General features: G+C 46.0%; 2 protein-coding genes across 2 annotated transcripts; both read left to right on the top strand.

Annotated features, from left to right (window-relative positions):
- Nucleotides 1-2,795: 2,795 nt before the first annotated feature.
- On the top strand, nt 2,796-3,734 carry LOC137159297 (olfactory receptor 52P1-like). The gene has a single exon (XM_067557454.1). It carries the CDS (start codon nt 2,796-2,798, stop codon nt 3,732-3,734), a length of 939 nt encoding a protein of 312 aa, XP_067413555.1.
- Nucleotides 3,735-18,001: 14,267 nt separating this feature from the next.
- Nucleotides 18,002-18,937, top strand: LOC137159296 (olfactory receptor 51G2-like). The gene has a single exon (XM_067557453.1). It carries the CDS (start codon nt 18,002-18,004, stop codon nt 18,935-18,937), a length of 936 nt encoding a protein of 311 aa, XP_067413554.1.
- The last annotated feature ends 4,650 nt before the right edge of the window (nt 18,938-23,587 follow it).

Here is a 23,587-nt window from a genome sequence, read left to right as displayed (position 1 = left end):
CTTCTGGTGTCCAGAGTTCTCTGCCCAAACTTTTGCAAAAGCTGCTTAAATGGTGTAAATTCTTGTACAAAAGGCAGCGCTTCCTTCTTTTCCTTGGGGATATTTCTAGGCTGTGTTTTCTTAAACATTTTAGAATCATAGTATCATAGAATATTAGACTTGGAAGGGACCTCAGGAGATCATCTAGTCCAACCCCCTGCTCAAAGCAGGACTAACCTCAGCTATATCATCACAGCCAGGGCTTTGTCAAGCCTCAGCTTAAAAACCTCTAAAGATGGAGATTCCACCACCTCCCTAGGTAACCCATTCCAGTGCTTCACCACCCTCCTAATAAAAAAACTTTTTCCTAATGTCCAACCTAGACCTCCCCAACTGCAACTTGAGGCTGTTGCTCCTTGTTCTGTCATCTGCCACCACTGAGAACAGCCTAGCCCCATCCTCCCTGGAACCCCCTTTCAGGTAGTTAAAGGCTGCTATCAAATCCCCCTCATTCTTCTCTTTTGCAGACTAAACAAACCCAGTTCCCTTAGCCTCTCCTCATAAGTCCTGTGCTCCAGCCCCCTAACCATTTTTGTTGCCCTCCGCTGTACTCTCTCCAACTTGTCTACATCATTTTTGTAGTGGGGGGCCCAAAACTGGACACAATACTCTAAATGCGGCCTCACCAATGCTGAATAGAGGGGAATAATCACTTCCCGCGTCCTGCTGGCCATGCCCCTCCTAATGCAGCCCAATATGCTATTGGCCTTCTTGACAACCAGGGCACACTGCTGACTCATATCCAGCTTTTTATCCACAGTTACCCCCAGGTCCTTTTCTGCAGAACTGCTGCATAGCTCATCGGTCCCCAGTCTATAGCTGTGCATGGGATTCTTCCTCTGCACTTTTCTTTGTTGAACCTCATTAGATTTCTTTTGGCCCAATCCTCCAGTTTGTTTAGGTCCTTCTGTATCCTATCCCTACCTTTCAGGGTATCTACCACTCCCCCCAGCTTAGTGTCATCCGCAAACTTGCTGAGGGTGCAATCTACCCCATCCTCCAGATCATTAATGAAGATGTTGAACAAAACCGGCCCCAGGACCGACCCCTGGGGCACTCCGCTTGTGACCGGTTGCCAGCTAGACATGGAGCCATTGATCACTACTCGTTGAGCCCTATGCTCTAGCCAGTTCTCTATCCATTTTCATAGTCCATTCATCCAACCCATACTTCTTTAACTTACTGATAAGAATACTGTGAGAGACAGTATCAAAAGCTTTGCTAAGGTCAAGGTATATCACATCCACCGCTTTCCCTACATCAACAGAGCCAGTCACCTCTTCATAAAAAGCAATCATGTTGGTCAGGTATGACTTTCCCTTGGTGAATCCATGCTGACTGTTCCTGATCACCTTCCTCTCTTCCAAGTGCCTTAAAATGGATTCCTTGAGGACCTGCTCCATGATTTTTTTCAGGGATTGAGGTGAGGCTGTCTGGTTTGTAGTTCCCTGGATCCTCTTTCTTCCCTTTCTTGAAGATGGGCACTATATTTGCCTTTTTCCAATCACCAGGGACCTCCCCCAAATGCCACGAGCTTCCAAAGATAATAACCGATGGCTCTCAAATCACATCAGTCAACTTCCTCAGCACCCTCGGATGCATTGCATCTCGACTTGTGCCTGTCCATTCTTTCTAAATAGTCCTGAACCTGTTCCTTCAGCACTGAAGGATGTTCACCTCCTTCCCATTCTGTGCCGCCCAGTGCAGTAGTCTGGGAGCTGAACTTGTCTGTGAACACGGAGGCAAAAAAGGCATTGAGTACCTCATCTTTCTCCACATTCTCTGTCAGTAGTTTGCCTCCCCCATTATGTAAGGGTCCCCCACTTTCCCTAATCTTCCTTTTGCTGGTAACATGCCTATAGAAACCCTTCTTTTCCCCTTCACGTCCCTTGCTAGCTGCAACTCCAATTGCTTTGGCCTTCCTGATTTCATTCCTGAATGTTCAAGCAGTATTTTTATAATCCTCCCTAATCATCTGACCAAGCTTCCACTTCTTGTAAGCTTCTTTTTTGTGTTTAAGCTCACCAAAGACTTCTTTTTTAAGCCAAGCTGGTCGCCTACCATATTTGCTATTCTTTCTGCTCATTGGGATGGTTTGTTCCTGTGTTCTCAATAAGGTTCTTTAAAATACAGCCAGCTCCCTTGGATTTATTTCCCCCACATACTAGCCTCCCAGAGGATCCTACCCATCAGCTCCCTGAGGGAATCAAAGTCTGCTTTTCTGAAATCCATGGTCCGTATCCTGCTGTTCTCCTTTCTTCCTTTTGTCAGGATCCTGAACTCGACCATCTCATTGTCATTGCTGCCTAGGTTGCCACCCACTTCTACTTCCCCTACCAAATCTTCCCTGTTTGGAAGCAGCAAATCAAGAGAAGCACGGCCTCTAGCTGCTTGCACCAGCACTTGCACCAGGAAGTTGTCTGCAACACTCTCCAAAAACTTCCTGGATTATCTGTTCTCTGCTGTATTGCTCTTCCAGCAGATGTCAGGGACATTGAAGTCCCCAATGAGAACCAGGTGCTATTAACTAGAAACTTTCCCTATTTGACTGAAGAAAGCCTCATCTACCTCATCCTCCTGGTCTGGTGGTCTAAAACAGATAACCACCACTACATCACCCCCCTTTCTAGATTGTTAGTAACTATAAAACATTTACCGTGTTCTTTGTTATCATGTGCATAACCAACTCGCGGGGCTTCTCTCCCTTCACAGGCACCCTGAGCATTTCTGAGTCTGATCGGTGCCTCAACCACCTTATGGAGACTTTCAACCTCACCCCCTCCGACCCGTCCACATTCATCCTAAACGGCATCCCAGGGCTGGAAGCTGCCCACATCTGGATTTCCATCCCTTTCTCTGTGATCTACATCATCGGCTTGTTGGGAAATGTCACGGTTCTGTTTGTTGTGAGCAAAGAGCAGACCCTGCACAAGCCCATGTTCTTGCTGCTCTGCATGCTGGCACTCACAGACATCGGCCAGTCTACCTGCATCGCGCCGAAGGCACTGAGCATATTTTGGTTCCGTCTCAAACGCATCCCTGTGGATGGCTGCCTCACCCAGATGTTCTTCGTCCACACGGTTGCTGCTATGCACTCAGCCGTCCTCGTAATAATGGCCTTTGATCGCTACGTCGCCATATGTGACCCTCTGAGATACACCACCATCCTCACCAACGCACGAATAGCTAAGCTAGGGCTAGTGGGTTTGATACGAGCTGTTCTCTTCATTCTGCCCCAGCCCCTGCTACTGCGGAGGCTGCCATTCTGCACCAACCGCGTTATCCCCCACACGTACTGCGAGCACATCGCTGTGGTGAAGATGTCGTGTGGGGACACCACAGTCAACCGAATGTACAGCTTGGTGATAACAGTTGTGAACATCGTGTTAGACCTGACACTCATTGGCCTGTCTTACGGGCTGATCATCAGGGCCATCCTCAGGATCTCCTCCCAAAAAGCCCACCGGAAAGCCCTCAACACCTGCACAGCCCACATCTGTGTGGTGCTGATGTCTTATACTCCCAGTCTCTTCTCTGCTCTGACACACAGGTTTGGTAATGGCATCGCTGCCCATGTTCACATCCTCTTGGCCAACCTCTATCTCCTTGTGCCCCCCATGCTGAACCCTATCATTTATGGGGTCAAAACCAAAGAGCTTTGTGAGAAACTGGGGAAATACACCTGCAGAATGTGATTGCCTGGGGCCATAGATGAGGGGGAGGAGCACATATTTTATGAGGAGAGGCTGAGGGTGTCATACTTGTTTGATTGGGGGGGCATTTAGTATATGGTTTAACATTAATATGATAAAATCATAATGATTCATGTAAGATGTGCCATGTCAGGTACTGTTAGAAAGGATGTGATGTGCTGAGTAAGATGATGATGCTTATGTTCATGTATTATATGTAAAATGGAAGTTATGGATGTATTTGATATTTCTGTATGTCAATTTGGGCTGGCTGGGAAAAATCCCAGACAGAGGGGCGGCAGAACAATACCTTTCTTAATGGCCCATTAAGACACACAGGGATGCAAGCGGCCGAGGAAGAAACTGAAGGCATACCTGAAGAGTTACCAGGATTGGCCCCTGTGACTCTGGACTGCATTTTAGTTCCTGTAAAACTCCACAGACAGCATTTCCAGGGCCGGAAGATATATAAGGCAATGGCCTGGGAAACCATTTTGTCTTTGTTCCTTTTCAGCTACAGACACATACCTACCTCTGGATCAATTCATTTTGCAAGTGAACCGAAAGACTAAGACCCATCCAGGCACTGGATATATACCAGAGGAACTGTACAAGCCTGCAACTCCACAATTCTCGCAGAAACTGGATGTATATGGACTTTCAATCATTTGTATGTATCTGATTTGCTTTCACCCTTTAACATTTCTCTCATGATTTGTTTCTTTCTTTTTACAATAAACCTTTAGTTTTAGTTACTACAGGATTGGCTGGTAGCGTAGTATTTTGGCTAAGATCCAAACTTATATTGATCTGGTACTGTGGCTGACCCTTGAGGTCAGAGGGAACCTTTTTAGTAAAGAGCATAGAGTTTAAATAACTGGTCTCTTTACTGGACCTAGTGGCCGATTGGGATCCAGAGGCTGAAATGCAGTAAAGGGGGCTGTGTGCATTTGTATACTGGCTTCTTGATAACCAGTGTGGGGAATCAGAAGCACAGTCTGAGGCTGGTTGGGAAGTCTTACTTCAGTGCCACCCACCAGTGCTGGGAGAATTTCCTGTCCTTTTACAGCCTGCCCTGACCTTGGCATTATCAGGTGGCTACCCTGGGCACGGATGGGTCACAGAGGGAACTGGGCTTGTTTAGTCTGCAGAAGAGAAGAGTGAGGGGGGATCTGATAGCAGCCTTCAACTACCTGAAAGGGGGTTCCAGGGAGGATGCAGCTAGGCTGTTCTTAGTGGTAGCAGCTGTCAGAACTAGGAGCAATGGTTCAAGCTCTAGGGATGCGAGAATCCAGCTGGTCCACCTGGGAGGCTGGTCCTGTGGTTTGGTATCTGCTCTGTGTGTCAGGAGAGCTGGGTTCATTCCCTTGTCCTGTGTGACCATGGACAAACCACCGACTGTCTCTGAGCATCTACACAAGAGGATAATAGCCCTGCCCCACCCTGCCCTGCCTCACAGAGAGGGTGGGAGGACGAATATGTTTAAGGTTCGCAGATACTTTGAGGAGGAGGCCAGAGGAGACCCTAAGATCACATCTGTCAGGCATCAAATAGCAACACCCTGACATGTGGCTATCTGTTGTTCTAAAATGAGGGCCTACAGGTGCTAGTACTGATGCAATGTACTGGGAAATATTTGCAGACTAAAACCCCCTAGAGACACTGAGGGACTGATTCTGATAACACTCACTGTGATGCCAATAACTACAATAGTTTTCATTCCATGATTCTGTAAAGGCAACTGGACAATTCCATCATACTCACCCATGTCAGCTTCCAACAATAGCTTCAGCTCTTCCACCTTCATTTTGATTGCAGTCCCAGGTCTCAAAACAGTCCACGTTTGGCTGGTGTTTCTTCTGTGCTCATTGTACCTGTTCTCTGCCCTCAGGAATTATAGCACTCTTTATATCATTAAAGCCGAGCAAAGCCAGCAGGCCAAGTTTGAGTGGGTGGCTTTGCCACCCCATGAATGAGTGGTGTTGCCGGGGGGCACATGGGGTTGCAGCACCGCTCAAGTTACTCCTGGATGCTCCTCCATGAGGCCAGATGAGAAGAGCTGCACTATTACAACACCCTGCTCTGGGTGACCAGAGGTGTATGGTCCGGTAACATGAGTGACAGAAGCTCACTCTTTGAGCTAGAGCTGGGCTGGAAAACAGAGGAATTTCTCCCATGAAAAATTTTGACCCACAGTAAAATGTTTCCATTTCATCCATTTTTGGGGTGCGTTTTCATAAAAAGCTGATCATTTTCCACTGAAAATTCAGTTGCCATGGCCCTGCCCATATCCCCTAGAGAATTTGGAGTTTTATCATCTGCCTTTTTCTCATACAAGCAATGAATCTTACACTAACTTAGTCTATGGCTGCACTATGGGTATGGAAAGGTGTCAGCCTCCCACCCAGTCTATACCTCACCAGCTACTCTAAGCAGCCTTCCTATCTCCATGCAGCCCCTCCTTTCTCTACAACGGTCCCTTCAGCAGATCCTGTGGGCAGTGTGACAGGCCCTGGTAGCACATCTCCGATGGATTTGTGCTCCCAGGTAGCTGGAGATGGTCCTAGAGCAGTTGTGCAGGTGCAAAGAGAGTTCAGAATGTGAAAACCCCAATACCCTGAGCTCTGAGTCAGGATTTCTCAATTGGTCCCATTTCCAGAGGTGCAGTGTGCTCTGGGACGGAGAAGAGCCCATGCAATATCAGTGAGTATTTCCCAAATCCCTTAAGGTTTATTTTCTCCTGGAAGTTTAATGAGCAAATCCCTGTTCAAAGCTTTTATTCTCTGGATTGATTATGAATGTAGGAATTCAGAGCTGTGTTGCTTTCTGGTAAATGTTTGTATAAGGCACATGGAATAGTTTTGTTTTCCTGACTGGATGATGGCTCCAACATTTCTGCCCTGTATCAGCCCCTCATTTACAGGGCATCCTGCATCTCTGCCCCCTCTCTGGTGTCTGAATGCCAGATGTCAACCTCCTCCCATTCTCTCTCTTGGGGTGAAATCCCACCATTCTTCCACTCTCAGACTGGGCCCTGGGCTACAACACACTGAGAGTCAAATTGGTTTGCCCAGCAGCAGCAGGTTCTGCCCCTGTGGTTCTTTCCTTTGGGAGCCTGTGACCTGTGGTGACAAGAGGGACCAGCCTTCCTCAACCAAAGCATTGTTTAGTCTGGACTGTAGGAATAAAGCATTACAGGAGAGAATAAAAGAGTTTTAAAACAAGTCTGTACGTGTCTCTCAAGCCGTTCAACTCAGATGGGGACAAGGCAGGCTGAGTGTCTTCTGATTTCCCCAGCATTCTCTGTGTGTCTGTTAGTCTGACGAGCTTCTCAGCACCAGCTGCCCCACCTCTGGACAGACTCCCAGCACTGGCAGAACAAGCTGTGTGACTTGGCTGGAGCCTGGAAATGGGGTCTGCACAGCACAAAGCTCAGGGTTTGTCTCTCAACCTCCCTGAAGTGTTTAGTGACAGATGGCTATTCCTGAGCTCTTGTTTCCTTTCAGGCTTCTTTTCCAGCAATCTGCTATTAAACTAAGACTAGCTATTCTGGTAATATCCCTATATTTAACCCAATATACCCAGACAATGAACAGCCCAAGAATTGGGTTTAACATACACATTCATAATTATGGCAGCTCAGCTCCATGTCTGTTGCAATACAGTTCCAGGGTGGCGTGTATTTTGTCAGTACAGTACAGAGTCAGCCAAAGAGAGAGCAATAGGTGACTTTCATGTGTGAAATGCAGTTTGATTTCCATGAATACACATGCATTTCACTTCTAAAACCACGTTCCCCAAACCCCCACTGTAGCACTAGAACAGATACTGGGGTTACTCTGGACTGGACCAGTGGTTTTCAACCTGCAGTCCTAGGACACCAGGGGGTTTGCAGACTATGTGTTAGATTCACGCCATCATTTGAAGTTTTGTAAATGTCTGGAAATGAGAAAAGGTTGAAAACCAGTGTACTAGAGAGTGAGAGCGCAGGGAATGATTGTCATATATGCTTATTCCAAAGCCTGCACGTCTCCAGATAAAGGCTGCAGATTGACAACAAAGACTCTAATGGGAACCAGTCAAATATTAACGCTATGATATAAGAGCTATTAGTTGCATAGGATTTCCCAGACTAATATGTGATAAGAAGCGAATGAATGGGGGCCGAGAGGCTGAAACCTTTTAAAATTCTCCAGAAATCCAGATGACCCACACTACCTTTTAGTTCCCCCTATAAGCTGAGCAATCATCACTGAAAGAAGATCTGAGGGGAAAGAATGGGCTTACATGTGTGTCCTTAAAAGATAGTACTATAAATGTAATGCCAAATCTTTTCATCATAATACAATTATTACAACTAAACTTTCATTACATGCATGCCTTTCAAAAGCCAGCCACAAAGTTGTTGGAATCTGTACAGGAAGGAACAGGGATAACTTTACTACTTAATGGCCTTTGCATTAGAAAGTATTTCAGAGGTATTCCAACTACTTTTTGCAATGGGCTTATCCTATTATTTTTTTCTTCAGTGAGCAGTTGCATGACACTGTCTTCTGGTAACTGACCAGAAGTTGTTCCTAACACTTAAATGCAGGGTCCTGCACACAATAACTCTGCTATACATGATAATTTCCAAAAAGTAATGCGCCAACAGAACCACTGGTCTGTGTTTCAGCAAAGAGTAAGGATGAGGTGCAAGTAAGGGGATTATATATTTACGCCCATCACCTGTTACTAACTGCATATGAGTGAAATCTGACGTTTGCACTATTCATTGTGACACCAACGACTCTCCCGCCGAGATGAATTAACTGTCTGTGTTAGCTTGTAATGAGCCAAATATTTACAGAACCCTTGTCTGGGGAGAGAATGGAGTCCTGTGAGGGTAAATAGAAGCCTGTAGGATGATTGAGTGTTTGTTTGAGGGAAGGTGACAATTGTAAAATCACACTGTCCTCAAGCAGGCTGTGGAACTCACAACCACAAGATATCAATGGGACCAAGACTTTAGTAGGATACAAAAAGGGTCTGGTTACAGTACAGGGGACTTTTTTAAAAAAAGATTTGGGAAGGCTATAGCTGTAACTACCTGAAAGGGGGTTCCAGGGAGGATGGATCTAGGCTGTTCTCAGTGGTAGTAGATGACAGAAAAAGGAACAATGATCTCAAGTTGCAATGGGGAAGGTCTAGGTTGAATATTAGGAAAAAGATTTTCACTAGGGGGGGTGTGAAACACTGGAATGGGTTACATAGCGAGATGGTGAAATCTCCATCGTTAGAGGTATTTAAGCTGCGATTTGAGAAACCCTGGCTTGGATGATTTAGCTGAGGTTGGTACTGCTTTGAGAAGGGGGTTGGACTAGATACCTCCTGAGGTACCTTCCAACCCTAACCTTCTATAATTCTATGATTAAATTGGTATCACTACTCTCCTTGTTCAAAATTTACGCTTTATTTCTCGTCTGAATTGGTCTGCTTCAGCTTCCATCCATGGAATCATGTTATAATTTTCTCTGGTAGATTGAAGGGCCCATTGTTAAACATTTGTTCTTCATGCAGATACTTACAGACTGTGATCAAGTCACCCCATAACCTTCTTTTTGTTCAACTAAATAGATCGAGCACTTTATGTCTATCACTGTAAGGCAGGTTTTCTAATCCTTTCATCCTTCTCGTGTCTCTTCCCTGGCCCTTCTCCAATGTATCAACATCCTTCTTGAAATGTGGACACCAGAAATAGACACAATATTCCAGCAGTGATCCCATCTGTGCCAAATACAGAGGTAAAATAACCTCTCTACTCTTACCTCAAGATTCCCCTGCTTGTACATCCCGCGTCACATTTGCTTTTTTAGCTCCAGTATCGCACTGGGAGCTCATGTTCAGCTTAACCCCCAAATCTTTACCAGAGTCACTGCTTCCCAGGATAGAGCCCCCCATCCTGCATTCCTTGATTCTGGATGCGTTTCTTTGCATTTAATTGTACTGAAATGCATATTAGGGAGGAACAGAGGGAAGGAGTGAGTTGTCCAAGGTCACAGAAGAAGGCTGTGGAAGAGCATGGAAGGGAAGCCAGTTCTTCAGAGTCCTAGGAGAGCACTTTAACCTCTGACCCATCCTTCATCTCTAGGGGCTAGAGGCTGGGGTGCGGGCAACTGGCAGCTCAGCATGCCATTTACCAAACACTCAGGGAATTAACTCCTGTAACATCACTAAGTAAACAGGAACACATGACCAACTCCTTTCCAGATAGTAACGCCGAGTCATGCTTTTTCCTAAATCTGTTACAGGACAAATCATCCAACAGCCAGGGCACAGATCAGAGGTCAGAGTGGACAAGCCACCCAACATGAGCATCCAGTGTGACACGGAATGGGCTAAAGTGACCCTTAGGAACATAGGGCTGGAAGGGATCTCCTGGATCAGGCAGACCGGTCCACAGCTATGGCAGGCGACCCCGGCATATCCCCCAGGGCAGAAACATGCCAAGGCTCATCTTAAAACTAGTTGAGTTGTTTGCCCCCCACTGCTCCTTCAATAGCTCTTCTTCCTCCCTGGTGTTTACCCCCAGAGGTATTTACAGAGCAATCCAACCCCTGCTCAGCCTGTGTTTTGTTAAGCTAAAACAGCCAAACCTTCTCTGCACTTGGGCCAATCTGAATTCATCTTTCTTGAATATGAATGACCAGATTTGCACAGAGCTTTCCACAGCAGGGCTCACACATGCCTTGTATCATTATATTGATACTTCCCTGTCTGACCTGATACATTCTAGGAGCTTGTTAGCCTTGTTCACAGCCACATCCCTTGGTGGCTCACAGTCACCCTGGCCCTGACTAATACACCCAGCTCTTTCTTCTCCTCTGTCCTTTCCAACTTACCCTGGGCTGTATGAACAGAGGTGTAGCGAGTAGAAGTAGGAAGGTGATTTCACTTCTGTAGATGACGTTGGTGAAACCAATGTTGGAATACTGCATCCAGTTCCGGTGCCTCCAATTTTTGCAAAGGATTTTGAAAGATTGGAGACGGTGCAGAAAGAGCAACAAAAGGTTTTGAGGGGCTGGAGAAAATGCCTAACTGGGGCAGCTTTCAGGAGCCGAACATGCATATCTTATCCAAAGAAAGACTGAGCGCTGACTTGATTATAGCATTCAAGCACCTTCACAGGGACAAAATACCGGGTCCTGAAGGGCTCTTTAATCTAGCAGGGAAAGTTATCTGAAGAATCCCAGTGGCTGGTAAATTAAATCTGGAAATTATTTGCACATTTTTGGGTGATTAACCAATGGAACAAACTCAAAAGGGAAATGGTGACTTCTCCTGATATCTCCAAATCATGTCTGGATGCCTTCCTGGAAGATGTGCTTTACAGATGAACACAAGTTAGGCTTTCATCAAACAGGAGCCAACAGGCTCAGCAGAGGGGTAAATGGGTGAATTCTGCAGCCTCTGATATAGAGGAGGCCAGACTAAACTATCCTTAATAAGCCTCAATTCCCCAAAGCATAAACCCTCAGGAACTCTGCTGCCCCACGTAGGATCCTGATTAGCTAACAAAGCAGCCATAGCTACAATGTCTAGGTGAAGACTATTTCTTTCTGCTTTCCTTGTCCCTTCAGGTAATTGCTCTATTTTCTGAGTCCCTCGTAGTGGGGTCTTGGTTACCCCGAGGCCCTCTGGTCCTAAAGGCCCTCTTTGTCCAGCAGCCTCTTTGAATATAAATATATAAATATGTGTATAGATTTCTGATAGGTGATATTCCTAATAATACACCCTTTCTCCAAAGGAGTCATATGACCCCAAGATGTGCAAAATATGCTCTGCTAGCATATCATCTAACATAACATAATTAATCCATAATTTGGAAGAGAACTAAAGGGATGGGATGATATTCACCTTTTCATTAACTACGCACCCGGGCACCTGACATCATGTTGCTCTACAGGTTCAGCTGACCCAGGTCACTTAATCCCAGATTGATCATTACCCACCTCCACGTGTACACACCAGGCGAACTGGCCATTGGCTGACTATCACCACTGGTCTTCCAGATCAGCACAGCTGTGTATGTAGGGCTGGGACAAACGTGCAGGGCTTATGTCAGTGCCAAGTGCGAGTTTGGCCTTTTCAGTGATTTTCCACTGTCTAGTGCTAAGAGGCCCTGCTCCCACAATTCTCTAGCACTCAGGCTCACCAAACTTGTCCATTGCAATACTGCATAGTGGTTCAGCACCATCACAACAATCACTACAGGCTAAGTTAGACAGGCTTTGCTCTGGAGATTCAGGAACTGAACCGGCCCAAAGGAAGCCAGGGAGTTTTGGGACCCACCCTAGTTTCCCTGTGTCTCTGAGAGAGCATCTTCCCATTTGTTTGCCCCTTTCTTGAGGATGTAGCCTTTTCTCAAAGCCTGCCTGTGTGAGCCTGGGCCCAGTCACCATCGTGCTCAGCTCTGTCTGTGTGACAGGCCCAGGGGTGAAACTGACCTTTATCCTGAGGCTGCTTTCTCCCAGCTAGGCCAACAGAGATGACGCCTCCGTGGCCGTTGTTCCATTGTTTGGCTGTTAGACCCATTCAGCCCCAATAGCTTGAGCACACCAGACTGGTGCATGGCCTGAAATCCTTGTCTTCCCTATGACACTCCAACCCTCCTCTCAGAGATCCAGCACCTACACTTTACTGTGGGGAGCAGATCAACAGTCACCATGAGCACCCTACAACTGCCCCAGATACCCAGGGGTTGGACTCACTAGGATTCCCAGAGGCCAGTTGTCCCAGGAGGGTGTGGTAAGGCTGTGGCCTTTGACAGCCAAATGTCAGGGGCGTTGTTCTTTGGATCCCTGGCAGACCTGATCTTAGGATCTCCCCTGGCCCCCTCCTCAGAGTATCTGAGCACCTTGAATGTATTCATCCTCCTGCCACCTCTGTGGGGCAGGGCAGGGCAGGGCAGGGCTATTATCTGCTTGTGCAGAGTCTCAGAGACATTCATAGGTTGTCCATGGTCACACAGAGCAAGGGAATGAAACCCAGCTCTCCTGACACACAGAGCAGGGCCCAAACCACAGGACCAGCCACCCAGCTGGACCGGCAGGATTCTCGCTACCCCAGAGCTTCCCCCTGCACTGTGGATAGAGGGGATAGCAAGGAGGCAGTTAAAGGGGTTAGATTCTCTGGCCTGCTCCCCACCATCCATCTGTAAAATGCATCTCTTTGCACTAGGTAACATTTGTGCCTATTTTACACAGGTTTATAAGGCAACACGAGGGGTGCGGCTGTCGAAGAGTCAGGCCCACCATCAAATCGGATTCTGGATCTGAACTAAATGGGAGAAAAAATGCAAGGATTTCCCAGAGGTTAACGCTGGATGGCTACTGGTTGCCATAGACAGAGCCCAGCTGCTGTGCACCTCACACTATTCAACTGCACTGACTTGTGTCAGACTCATGTGGAGAAATTGTGAGAGCAGTTAAACAGCTGCCACAGGCATCCCAGTCAGTGGTGCCTGCGTATAGCGAGGCAGTGTGACCTAGTGGATAGAGCAGTGGACAAGTCTGTGGCTTCTAATCTCAGCTCTGCCACTGGCCTGTGGCGTAACGATAGCAAAGTCACTTCACCTCCCTGTGACTTCGTTTCCTTATTATCTATCTTTTTTCTAATGATTCCCAGCATTCGGTTAGCTTTTTTGCCTCTTGCTGCACACTGAGCAGGTGCTTTCAGAGAACTTTGTACAATGGCACCAAGATCTCTTGCCTGAGTGGTAACAGCTAATTTAGACCCCATCATTTTATAGACAGAATTGGGATTATGTTTTGTAATGTGCTTTACTTTGCATTTATCAACATTCCATTTCTTCTGCCATTTTGTTGCCCAGTTACCCAGTTTTGTCAAATCCCTTTGTAACTCTTTGCAGTTTCCTTTGGACTTAACTATGTTAACTAATTTTGTGCCATTTTTTGTATCATCCTTTTTTCAGATCAGTTATGAATATGTTGAACTATACTGATCCCAGTACAGACCGCGGGAGGCACCACTATTTATCTATCTCCATTCTCAAAACTGACTATTTATTCCTACCCTTTGTTTGCTAACTTTTAACTAGTTACTGGTCCAGGAGAGGACCTTCCCTCTTATCCCAGGACAGTTTAGTTTGCTTAAGAGGCTTTCTGAAAATCTATGTACACTGTATTCACTGGATCACCTTTGTCCACATGCTTGTTGACCCCCACAAAGAATTCTGATATATTAGTGAGGCATGATTTCTCTTGACAAAAGCCATGTTGACTCTTCCCAGGAAATTATGTTAATCTACGAGTGTATTAATACTGTTCTTTTCTATAGTTTCAACCAGTTTGTCTGGCAATGAAGTTATTTACTGACCTGTAATGGTGCCTTTTTAAAAAACTGGCATTACAGTACCTATGTCCCAGTCATCTGGTACAGAAGCTGATTTAAATGATAAGTTACATACCAGAGTTAGAAGTCCTGAAATTTCACATATGAGTTCCTTCAGAAATCTTGGGTGAATCCCATCTGGTCCTGGTGACATATTACTGTTCAATTTATCAGTCTCCTGATGGCACATGCTATATGAAAGCTAGGTTTTATCATTAAGCCTTGGGTGAGGAATCCCTGTACAGCCAACTACTGCTCCAATCCAACTGCAGGCCCATCCAGCTGGGGCATGGCTTTGGTGCTGTTAAATGCCTCAGATACCAGATCCAAGTACTTATATTATAGCCTGTAGGTGCCCAGGGTTCACATCCTGCTCTGTGCGCCTCACATCCCCAGGCACAATCCCAGCCCTAGCAAAGACTGAAGAATAATAGTAAATTCTGTTCTAAACTCAGGACCCAGGACAATTGAGTGAGTTTGATCGCTTAATATTTCATTTAAACTATGCATAATTAATACGTGGAAATGCCGGCCACCAGGTGCTGTTGTTTACGAGATTAGGAGAAAAGAAGCAGAAAAGTTAGAAGAGTTTTTATCTCTGTAAGTTCCTGATCGTGACCTTCTGCTCCCATCCTGTCCTGTGGCTGGGGAAAGGAAGGAGGGTCTTGTGGGTAAGGCAGGGTACCAGGATTTAGTCAACTCACATTTAATTCCGAGCTCTGGCACAGACACCCTGTCTGACTTGGGACCTTGACATGCAGAGCAGAGCCCAAACCACAGGACTGACTGGATTCTCTCCTCCCCAGAGCTGCCCCCTGCGCTGTGGAGAGCGGGGATAGCAAGGAGCCAGTTACAGGAGTTTGATTCTATGGCCTGTTCCCCACCAGCTCCAGTGGAGTGTAGAGCAGCCGGAGAGAAATCTGACCTTGCAGAAATATTATTACTCTATTGCATTGGATTGCAGCAAGATTACAGCTGTAACAGCATCATCAGTACCACTCGGCTGCCTTCGAGGAAGCCCTGTGACTCCTCTGAGCCATTCGCACAGCACTGACAGCCTGGATTGCTGGAATAGAGCCTGTGGGAGGGCTTCTGCTGCTGTCCAGTGTGGTGGCATCACCGAGCATCCCCTGGGATTGGGCTTCCTGAAGTTTCCCTTTGGCCATGACAGGGTCAAAGCTGGCACACACTGAACCAATCAGCTGAGGGTCCCAGGTGGTCAAATGGCCCCCAAGGAAATGGGCAAATATGCTTCATAAGGACAGTTCCACCCTGTCTGAGCAGACACTGCCTGCTGCCTGTGCAAGCTCTCCACTGACTCCTTCTCTGTTAAGGTGCAGATCTCTCCTGGCAACTGCTCTCCTTCTCGCAGGTATTGGGTATGTTGGCAGGTTTCTCTGTCTTTAAATCTTTCAAACACCAAGGGAAGGGTAAAGGCTGCCAGCTGTTGAGATGGGCAGATGTTCTGTGCAGCGGCAGCTGACTCTGCTGGGCTGTGGGTGTGACTCAGTGAGAGGGGCTGGAGAACATGCAGCACTAGGTAGATGGGGGACCCTTCACTCCATGTGCCCATCTAAGTATTGTAAAAACGCCGATGCCCCGAGTCAGGATTTCTCAATGGGTCCCATTTCCGGAGGTGCAGAATGTGTGTGCTATGCAATGGAGACTAGGTCTATTTGCTCCTGGAAATTTAATGAGCAAATACATGTTCAATGTTTTTATTCTCTGGCTCTATTGAATGCAGGAATTCAGAGCTGTGTTGCTTTGTGGTAACAGGTCACATAAGGCACATGGAATATTTGTGTTTCCTGTCTGGATGAGGGGTCCAGCATTTTTGCCCTGTGGAACCTACTCAAAGTTACAGGCAACCTGCATCTGTGTCTCCCCTCTGGTCTCAGAGTGCCAGATGTCGGCCTCGTCCCTTTCCCTCTGGTGGTGTGGAATCCCACCATTTTCCCACCCTCAGGCTGGGTCCTGGGCTACACTACATTGAGAGTCAAACTGGTTTGCCCAGGAGCAGCAGGTTCCATCCCTCTGTTTCTTCCGTTTGGGAATCTGTGACCTGTGATGGAAAAAATGACCAGCCAGCCTTCCTGAACCAAAGTATTGTTTAATCTGAACTGTAGGAATAAAGCATCACATGAGAGAAGAAAAGAGTTTTAAAATAACAGTCTGTACATAGAATCATTTAGCCCAGTTCCCTGCACTCATGACAGGACTAAGTGATATCTAGACAATCCCTGGCAGCGCACTTGTGTATTGCTTCACTCTGGGTTTGGAAAGGTCTAAACCTCCCACACAGTCTATACCTCAACAGTTATTTGAAATTTTGTAGGGGTCTGGAACTGAAAAAAAGTTAAAAACCAGTGTACTAGAGTGTGACAGCCCAGGAAATTATTATCATATATGCTTATTCCAAGGACTGTATCACTCTGGATAAAGGCTACAGATTGACAACACAGACCTTAAGGGGAACCAGTCAGCTATGAATCCCAGGATAGAGGAGCTAATAGTTGCAGAGGATTTCCCAAGTTTGCAGAAATCCAGATGACACACGCTCCGTTTTAGATCCCCCTCTAAGGAGAGCAATCATCCCTGAAAGAAGATTAGGTGGAAAGAATGGGTTTACAGGTGTTTGCTTACAGTTAGTTCTATAAATGTAATGCAAAATCTTCTCATCATAATACAATTATTACAAACCAAGCTTTCATTACATGGATGTCTATTGAAAGCCACCAGCAGAGTTGCTGGAATCTCTACAGGAAGGAGGAGGGATAACTTTACTACTTAATAGCCTGTGCTTTTGAAATTATTGAAGATATACTTTGCAATGGGTTTGTGATATTAATTCTTTCTTCAGTGAGCGGTTGCATGATATTATCACCTGGTAAATTACCAGAAGCTGTTTCTAACACTTACATTCAGGGTCGTGCACACAATAACTCTGCAATACTTGTGAGACTTTCCAAAAAGTCGAGACAACAGAACCGCTGGTCTACGTTTCAGCAAAGAGTAAAGATGGGGTTCAGGAAAGGGAATTATATAGTGCTTGTGTGTAATTTATGCCCATTACCTGTTACAAATGAACTAACTTGCACACTAAACTGCACATGCATGCAATCGAATGTTTGCACTATTCACTATTAGTGATGCTGACCCCTCTCCTGCCGAGATGAAGTAACTGTCTGTATTAGCTTGGAACTTGCCAAATATCTACAGAACCCTTGTCTGGGGAGAGGATTTGGTCTTGTGAGGGTAAATAGAAGCCTGTAGTATGATCAACCTCTCTGGATTCAGTCAACATTGGCCAAGCATTTTAGGTTTTCTTGGAGCAATTCATAGGGTCAGAGTGTATCACTGGGAACTTTTGTGTAGGTGAAAGTAAATAAAGCCCGGTTCTGATCAAATTTACACATGTAAATCTGGAGTGATACTGTTGAAGACAATGTTCCTCAAAGTCACAACCTGGCCAATTACAGTAATGAGGATTTTTATTAAAAGTCTTGGGGGAGCTATTAACTTTCCTGATTTACATCAAGAAATATGTCTAACTAGCAACTTTCAGAAGGAAACTTTGTCTGGGAGCAGGTTGTCTCACAGCTGTCTATTGCAGGGCTTCTTCTACCTTCCTTGGAAGCATCTGGTACTGGCCACTGGATACTGAGCTAGATGAACTATGGGTCCGATACAGTCTGGCAATGCCTCTCTTCCTATTGGTAGTGTAAATCCGAGACTGTATTTGATCATCCTCTGTAGTTGGGCTCCTAGAAGTCTTGCACTAAGAGCAGAATGATGTTTCATTAACTATCATCTAGTCTCCTCTTATTTTTCCTTTCAGGAAGTAAAATTCAAAACGCCTCGGACCTGCCCAGTGCATCATGTCAGCTGTCAATGACACCAAATTCCAACCTGCAGTGTTCCTTCTCACTGGAATATTTGGGCAGGAAAACATCCATGTCTGGATTTCTATCCCCATCTTCTTAATATACGTTACTTCAGTATTAGGAAATTCACTCATTCTGTTCATTATAAAAACAGATCCAACACTCCATGAGCCCATGTACCTTTTCCTTTCCATGTTGGCTGTCACAGATGTTGGCTTAATCATATCCACCATGCCAACAACACTAGGCATATTCTGGTTTAACTCTAGGGAAATCAGCCATGATGCCTGTTTTGCCCAGCTGTTCTTCATCCATTCACTTATATTCACTGAATCCTCCGTGCTCTTGTGCATGGCCTTTGACCGCTTTGTGGCAATCTGTAACCCGCTGAGATATGCTTCCATCTTAACCCTGCCGAGAGTAGCCAAGATGGGACTGGTGTCTCTGCTAAGAGGGGTGTTTCCAAATTTCCCAATGCTTATTCTCCTGAAACAGTACCGATACTGTCAAGCGAACATCCTCTCCCATTCCTACTGCCTCCACCAGGAGGTCATGACAATGGCTTGTTCTGATATCAGAGTGAATATCATCTATGGCTTCTTTGTAACAGTCTCTTCAGTGGGGTTGGACTTGCTGCTCATCCTCCTATCTTATGTGATGATACTCAAAACAGTGCTGAGCATCGCGTCCCATGCGGAGCGCCTCAAAGCCCTGAACACCTGCGTCTCGCACATCTGCGTCGTCCTGCTTTCCTACCTGCCAGGAATTGGCTTGTCAGTGATATACAGATTTGTGAAAAGCTCTTCTCCCTTGGTTCAGAATGTCCTGGGCAACATCTATTCGCTGATCCCGCCTCTGATGAACCCAATTGTGTACAGCGTGAAAACAAAACCCATTCGTGTGAGGATAATTAGGGTGTTTGTAAAGTGAAGTGTCCTTTCATGACCACAGCACAGGGGGCAGCTCTGGGACAGCAAGAAAACATCAATTCGAACTGGAAGGCAGGTCCAGTGGTTTCGGCTCTTCTCTGCATTTCAGGAGAGCTGTATCTGATTCCCTTGCCCTGTGTGACCATGGACAAGCCCCCAACTGTCTCTGAGCCTCTACAGAAGTGAGTAATAGCCCTGCCCTGCCCTGCCCTGCCCTGCCCTTCCGTGCCCTGCCGTGCCTCACAGAGGTGATGAGAGGATAAATACATTCAACGTGCTCAGTTACTGTGAGGAGGCTGGGGGAGACTCTAAGATCAGGTCTTCCAGTGATCCAAAGAGCAACACCCCTGACATTTGGCTGTCAGAGGCCACAGCCTTACCACAGCATCCTGTGACAGGTGGTCTCTGGGAATCCTAGTGAGTCCAGCCCCTGGGTGCCTGGGGCAGGTGTGGGGTGCTCAGGAGTGACTGTGGATCTCCTCCACACAGTGAGTTTTAGGTACTGGATCTCTAAGGTAAGGGTTGGAGTGTCAAGGGGAAGCCAAAGGTTTCAAGCCATGCACCAAACTAGTGTTCTCAAGTCATTGGGGCTGAATGGGTCTAACTGCCAAAAAATGGAGCAACAGCCACGGGGACATCATCTTAGATGGGCTGGCGGGGAGAAAGTAGTCTCAGGACAAAGGTCAGCTTCACCCCTTGGACCTGTAACACGGACAGACCTGAGCACGATGGTGACATGGCCCAGGCTCACACGGGGAGGCTTTGAGAAAAGGCTGCTTCCTCAAGAAAGGGGCAAACAAATGGGAAGGTGCTCTCTCAGAGACACAGGAAAACCAGGCTGGGTCCCAAGAGCTCCTTGTCTTCCCTTGGGCCTGTTCTGTTCCTGTATCTCCAGAACAAAGCCTGTCTAACTTAGCCTGTAGTGGTGCATGAGATAGATGAATGCAGACATGTGACAGCTGCTTGTTATTTTAAAACCATTTTCTGTAATTCTTTGTGCTGTTTGCTAATAAAGCCACTTGTTTTAAGGAGGCTGGTGGTGACTGTACAGCTCTGGTCAGAAGCATCTAAAGGGAAGAGACTCTGATGTCCAGTTTGACCTGAATGGTGATAAGCATTTTGGCATACATAGATAGGGTATTGTACCCAGCTCGAGGAGGGGGACAATTGTGAAATTCCACTCCAAGACAGGAAAATACCTGATTTAGATGGTATCGAGACCATATGTTCCGGTTGTACTGTGAGAAACCCGATTCTTCTTGACCGGAGTATCTTTTTGTTGAATGCCGTTAAGCATTCAGAGGAGTAACTTTTAAATTGGTATCTAAGATAACGATGCACTCAAGACAACGATTCTTAGAAGTTAAGACCATAAGGGGCCATTTTATCATCTAGTCTGACCTCCTGTGTATCACAGACTGCAGAATTTCCACCATTCACTCCTTTAACAAGCCTAATAATTTGGGTTTGACTAAAGCTTAACTTGTGTTCATCTCTAAAGCAGATCTTCCAGGAAGACATCCAGACTTCATTTGGAAGTATCAGGAGATTTCACCACCTCGCTTGGGAGTTTGTTCCTCTGGTTAATCAACCTCACTGTGAAAAATGTGTGACTAATTTCCACATGTAAGTTGCGTGCCTTCATTTTACAGGTTCTTGTTATACCTTTTTCTTCTAAATTAAAGAGCCCCTTAGGACTTGGAATTATGTCCCTGTGACGGTACTTGTATAATGTAAGCAAGTCAGCCCTCAGTCTTCTTTTGAAGAGCTGGAGAAAATGACTTACAATGACAGACTTCGAAAGATGAACCTGCTTAGCTCATCCAAATTTCTTTGTAGGTCATTCTGCATCCTCTCCAGTTTTTCCATTATTTTTAATACAAATTTTGGGCACCTGGACCTGAATGCAGAATTCCAGCACTGGTCTCACTAGTGCCACCTAGAGAAGTAAAATCACCTCCCTGCCTCTACTCCCTGCACCCCTGTTTATATAGACATGGTTAGTTGGAAACAACAGAGGAGGAGAAAGAGCTGGGTGTGTTAGTCAGTTCCATCTTGACTGTGAGTCACCATTCTAATGGGGCTGTGAACAATGCAAACGAGTTCCTAAAATGTATCATGTGAGACAGGGAAGTATTGAAAGCCTTATACAAGGAACTGGCGAGCCCTCCTTCAGAAAACTGAAAGAAATTGTGGTCACTGATATTCAAGAAACATGAATTCAGACTGACTCCTATGCAGAGAAGGGCCCCAGGGGTGGTCAGGTTAAAGGAGAGCCTGTCTTACTAGGAGAATGGTTGTTAATGTAGCATGCTGAGCTGCCAGGAGCCCCCTCCCCAGATTAGTCCCCAGAGAGAAGGATGGATCAGAGGTTGAAGTGCTACCCTGAGACTCCGAGGAACTGGTTTCAGTTCCATGCTCTTCCACAGCCTTCTTCTATGACCTCGGGCAACTCACTCAGTCCCTCTGTGCCTGTGTAATATGGATTTTAGTACGGCTAAAAGTAAAGGTATACATCTAGCGTCAAGGAATGCAGGCTTGGGGACACTATCCTGGAAGCAGTGACTCTGAAAAAGACCTGGGGATTATGGTGGAAAATCAACTGAACATGGGCCCCCAGTGTGATGCTATGGCCAAAAAAAGCTAATGTGATGAGGGATGTACTTTCAAGGGAATCTTGATGAGGAGTAGAGAGGTTATTTTATCTCGGTGTTTGGCACTACGGCGATAGCTGCTGGAATATTGTGTCCAGTTCTGGAGTCAACAATTCAAGAAGGATGTTGATAAATTAGAGAGGGGTTAGAGAAATGCTACAACAACGATCAAAGGATCAGAAAACATGCCTTCTAGAGGGAGACTCAGGGTGCTCCATCTATTTAGCTGAACAAAGAGGTTAAGGGGTGACTTGATCACAGTCTGTAAGTACTTGCACAAGGAACAAATGTTTAACAACGGGCCCGTCAATCTGGCACAGAAAGTTATAACACAATCCAATGGGTGGAAGCTGGAAATAAAGCACAGATTTTAAACAGGGGAGTAGTGAGTGTGGACTCAAAGCAGCCTGCAAGGCTCTTGGTCCAGGGTTGTGGGGTTCCGGAAACAGAGCAGTTGCCTCAACCGGGGGACAGAGGTGACTGAACAAGCATGCGAACAAAGCTTTGATTGAAGAAATATTACTTATTTTTTTACACAATAGAAGATAAAGTATGCAAACATAACTGCAACAGACAAGAAACCAAATAAAAATACAGAGGCCTAATATTTTACCATATATGTAATCATTTTTCATAGTACACAATTCTATTATCTACTCTCTTGTGCTTACAGACAGATGGTCATTTGTAAACTTTCAATTATCTTAAAACAACTGTACTTTCATACTTTACCAAAAGCACTTCTTTCCCTAAGCCCCTTGGGCAGAGTCGACTCTAAGAAGTATTAGCCGTCCCTTGGACGCTGCTGGTTCATAGAAGGCCTCAATCCAGCTACCGAGGATCCCAGCAGGCTGCAGTCCAAAGTGTGATTGACTTTTGGGGTTTAAATACCCTCAAGCTGATCAAGCTGATTAATTTACTTTTTCAGCTTGCCTCATCATGTGACATAATTAGTGGGCATTTCTGCTTAGTCATCATGACTTGTGGTCATTTCCAGGTGTCACTCAGCCGAGTGTGGTCAGCTTCGCCCTCTATTTGTGCTGTGCTAGCATCCAGACAGCCCTTATTAGGTCCTTCCAGCCCCTTCTTTGCCTGTTCATGTTTCCACCAAACTTTACTATTCTATCTTAAAGCACAAGCCCATTAACTATTCTTTTTATATTCTACGGTGAGAAAAATGTACCAAGTGTCATGGTGGAGTCTTTATGACTGACAATTTTTAAGTCAAGACTGGCTGATTTTCTAAAAGCTCTGCTTTAGGCATTATTTTGGGGATGTTCTCTGGCCGGTGCTATATAGGCTGTCAGACCAGAGCCTCACAACGCTGCTGTCTGGCCGTGGGCTCTGTGCATTTCTGAATTTGTACAGTGGTGTAAATAGCACTGCCTGACCGCACAGGGTGTTGTATTGTAAACAGGTTAAAGGTTGTGAGGTGCTCACATGCTACGGTATTTGGGGCCATAGCTCAGTGCCTTTGATAGATGTCAGCTCTGTGTGCCCTCTCAGGCTGATCTGGGGCATTAGCTGTAGAACCTGACGTCTTTCCAACACCCCTTGGTGATGAGGATTGTCATTAGCACAATGTCATTTTACGAGGGGTGCTGGGCTCCTCCCACAGTTCTGCATTCAGAGGGGAATCGGGATGTGCTGTAAGAGAGAGCGAAGGATCTGGAGTATGTGGCCTGGCCTCCCAGAGCCCTGCTGGGCAGCCCATGAGTCTGACCCTGATCCCCCACATGCTCCAGGAACAAGAAGAATCACTGTAGAGGTGGAGACAGACCTGAGACCCTGGATCAAAATCTCCAACATCCATTGCAAAGTTTGGGGGCAGCTGGTTCTGGGTTGGTGCGGTCCAATATAGAGATAGTTGCAGGCATTTGGAACAGGGGTTGAATCACGCCCATGTTTATTAGGAATGTGTATGTCCTTGCTTATCTGTGTGTGCATGTGTCATTCCTGGACATGAGGAGGAGAAGCTATGAGCTGTGTCTGAGGCA

The sequence above is a fragment of the Emydura macquarii genome, unplaced genomic scaffold (genome assembly GCF_026122565.2).
Source record: "Emydura macquarii macquarii isolate MOO-44397 ecotype Brisbane River unplaced genomic scaffold, CSIRO-AGI_Emac_v2 contig_1836, whole genome shotgun sequence".
Classification (NCBI taxonomy): Eukaryota; Metazoa; Chordata; order Testudines; family Chelidae; genus Emydura; species Emydura macquarii.
The sequence above is the reverse complement of the archived record's forward strand: the minus strand, read 5'-3'. Positions and strand labels throughout refer to the sequence as shown.

Excerpts from the sequence above, each read along its gene's own strand:
- LOC137159296 (XM_067557453.1), top strand. The coding sequence starts at position 18,002 with ATGTCAGCTGTCAATGACACCAAATTCCAACCTGCAGTGTTCCTTCTC.
- LOC137159297 (XM_067557454.1), top strand. The coding sequence starts at position 2,796 with ATGGAGACTTTCAACCTCACCCCCTCCGACCCGTCCACATTCATCCTA.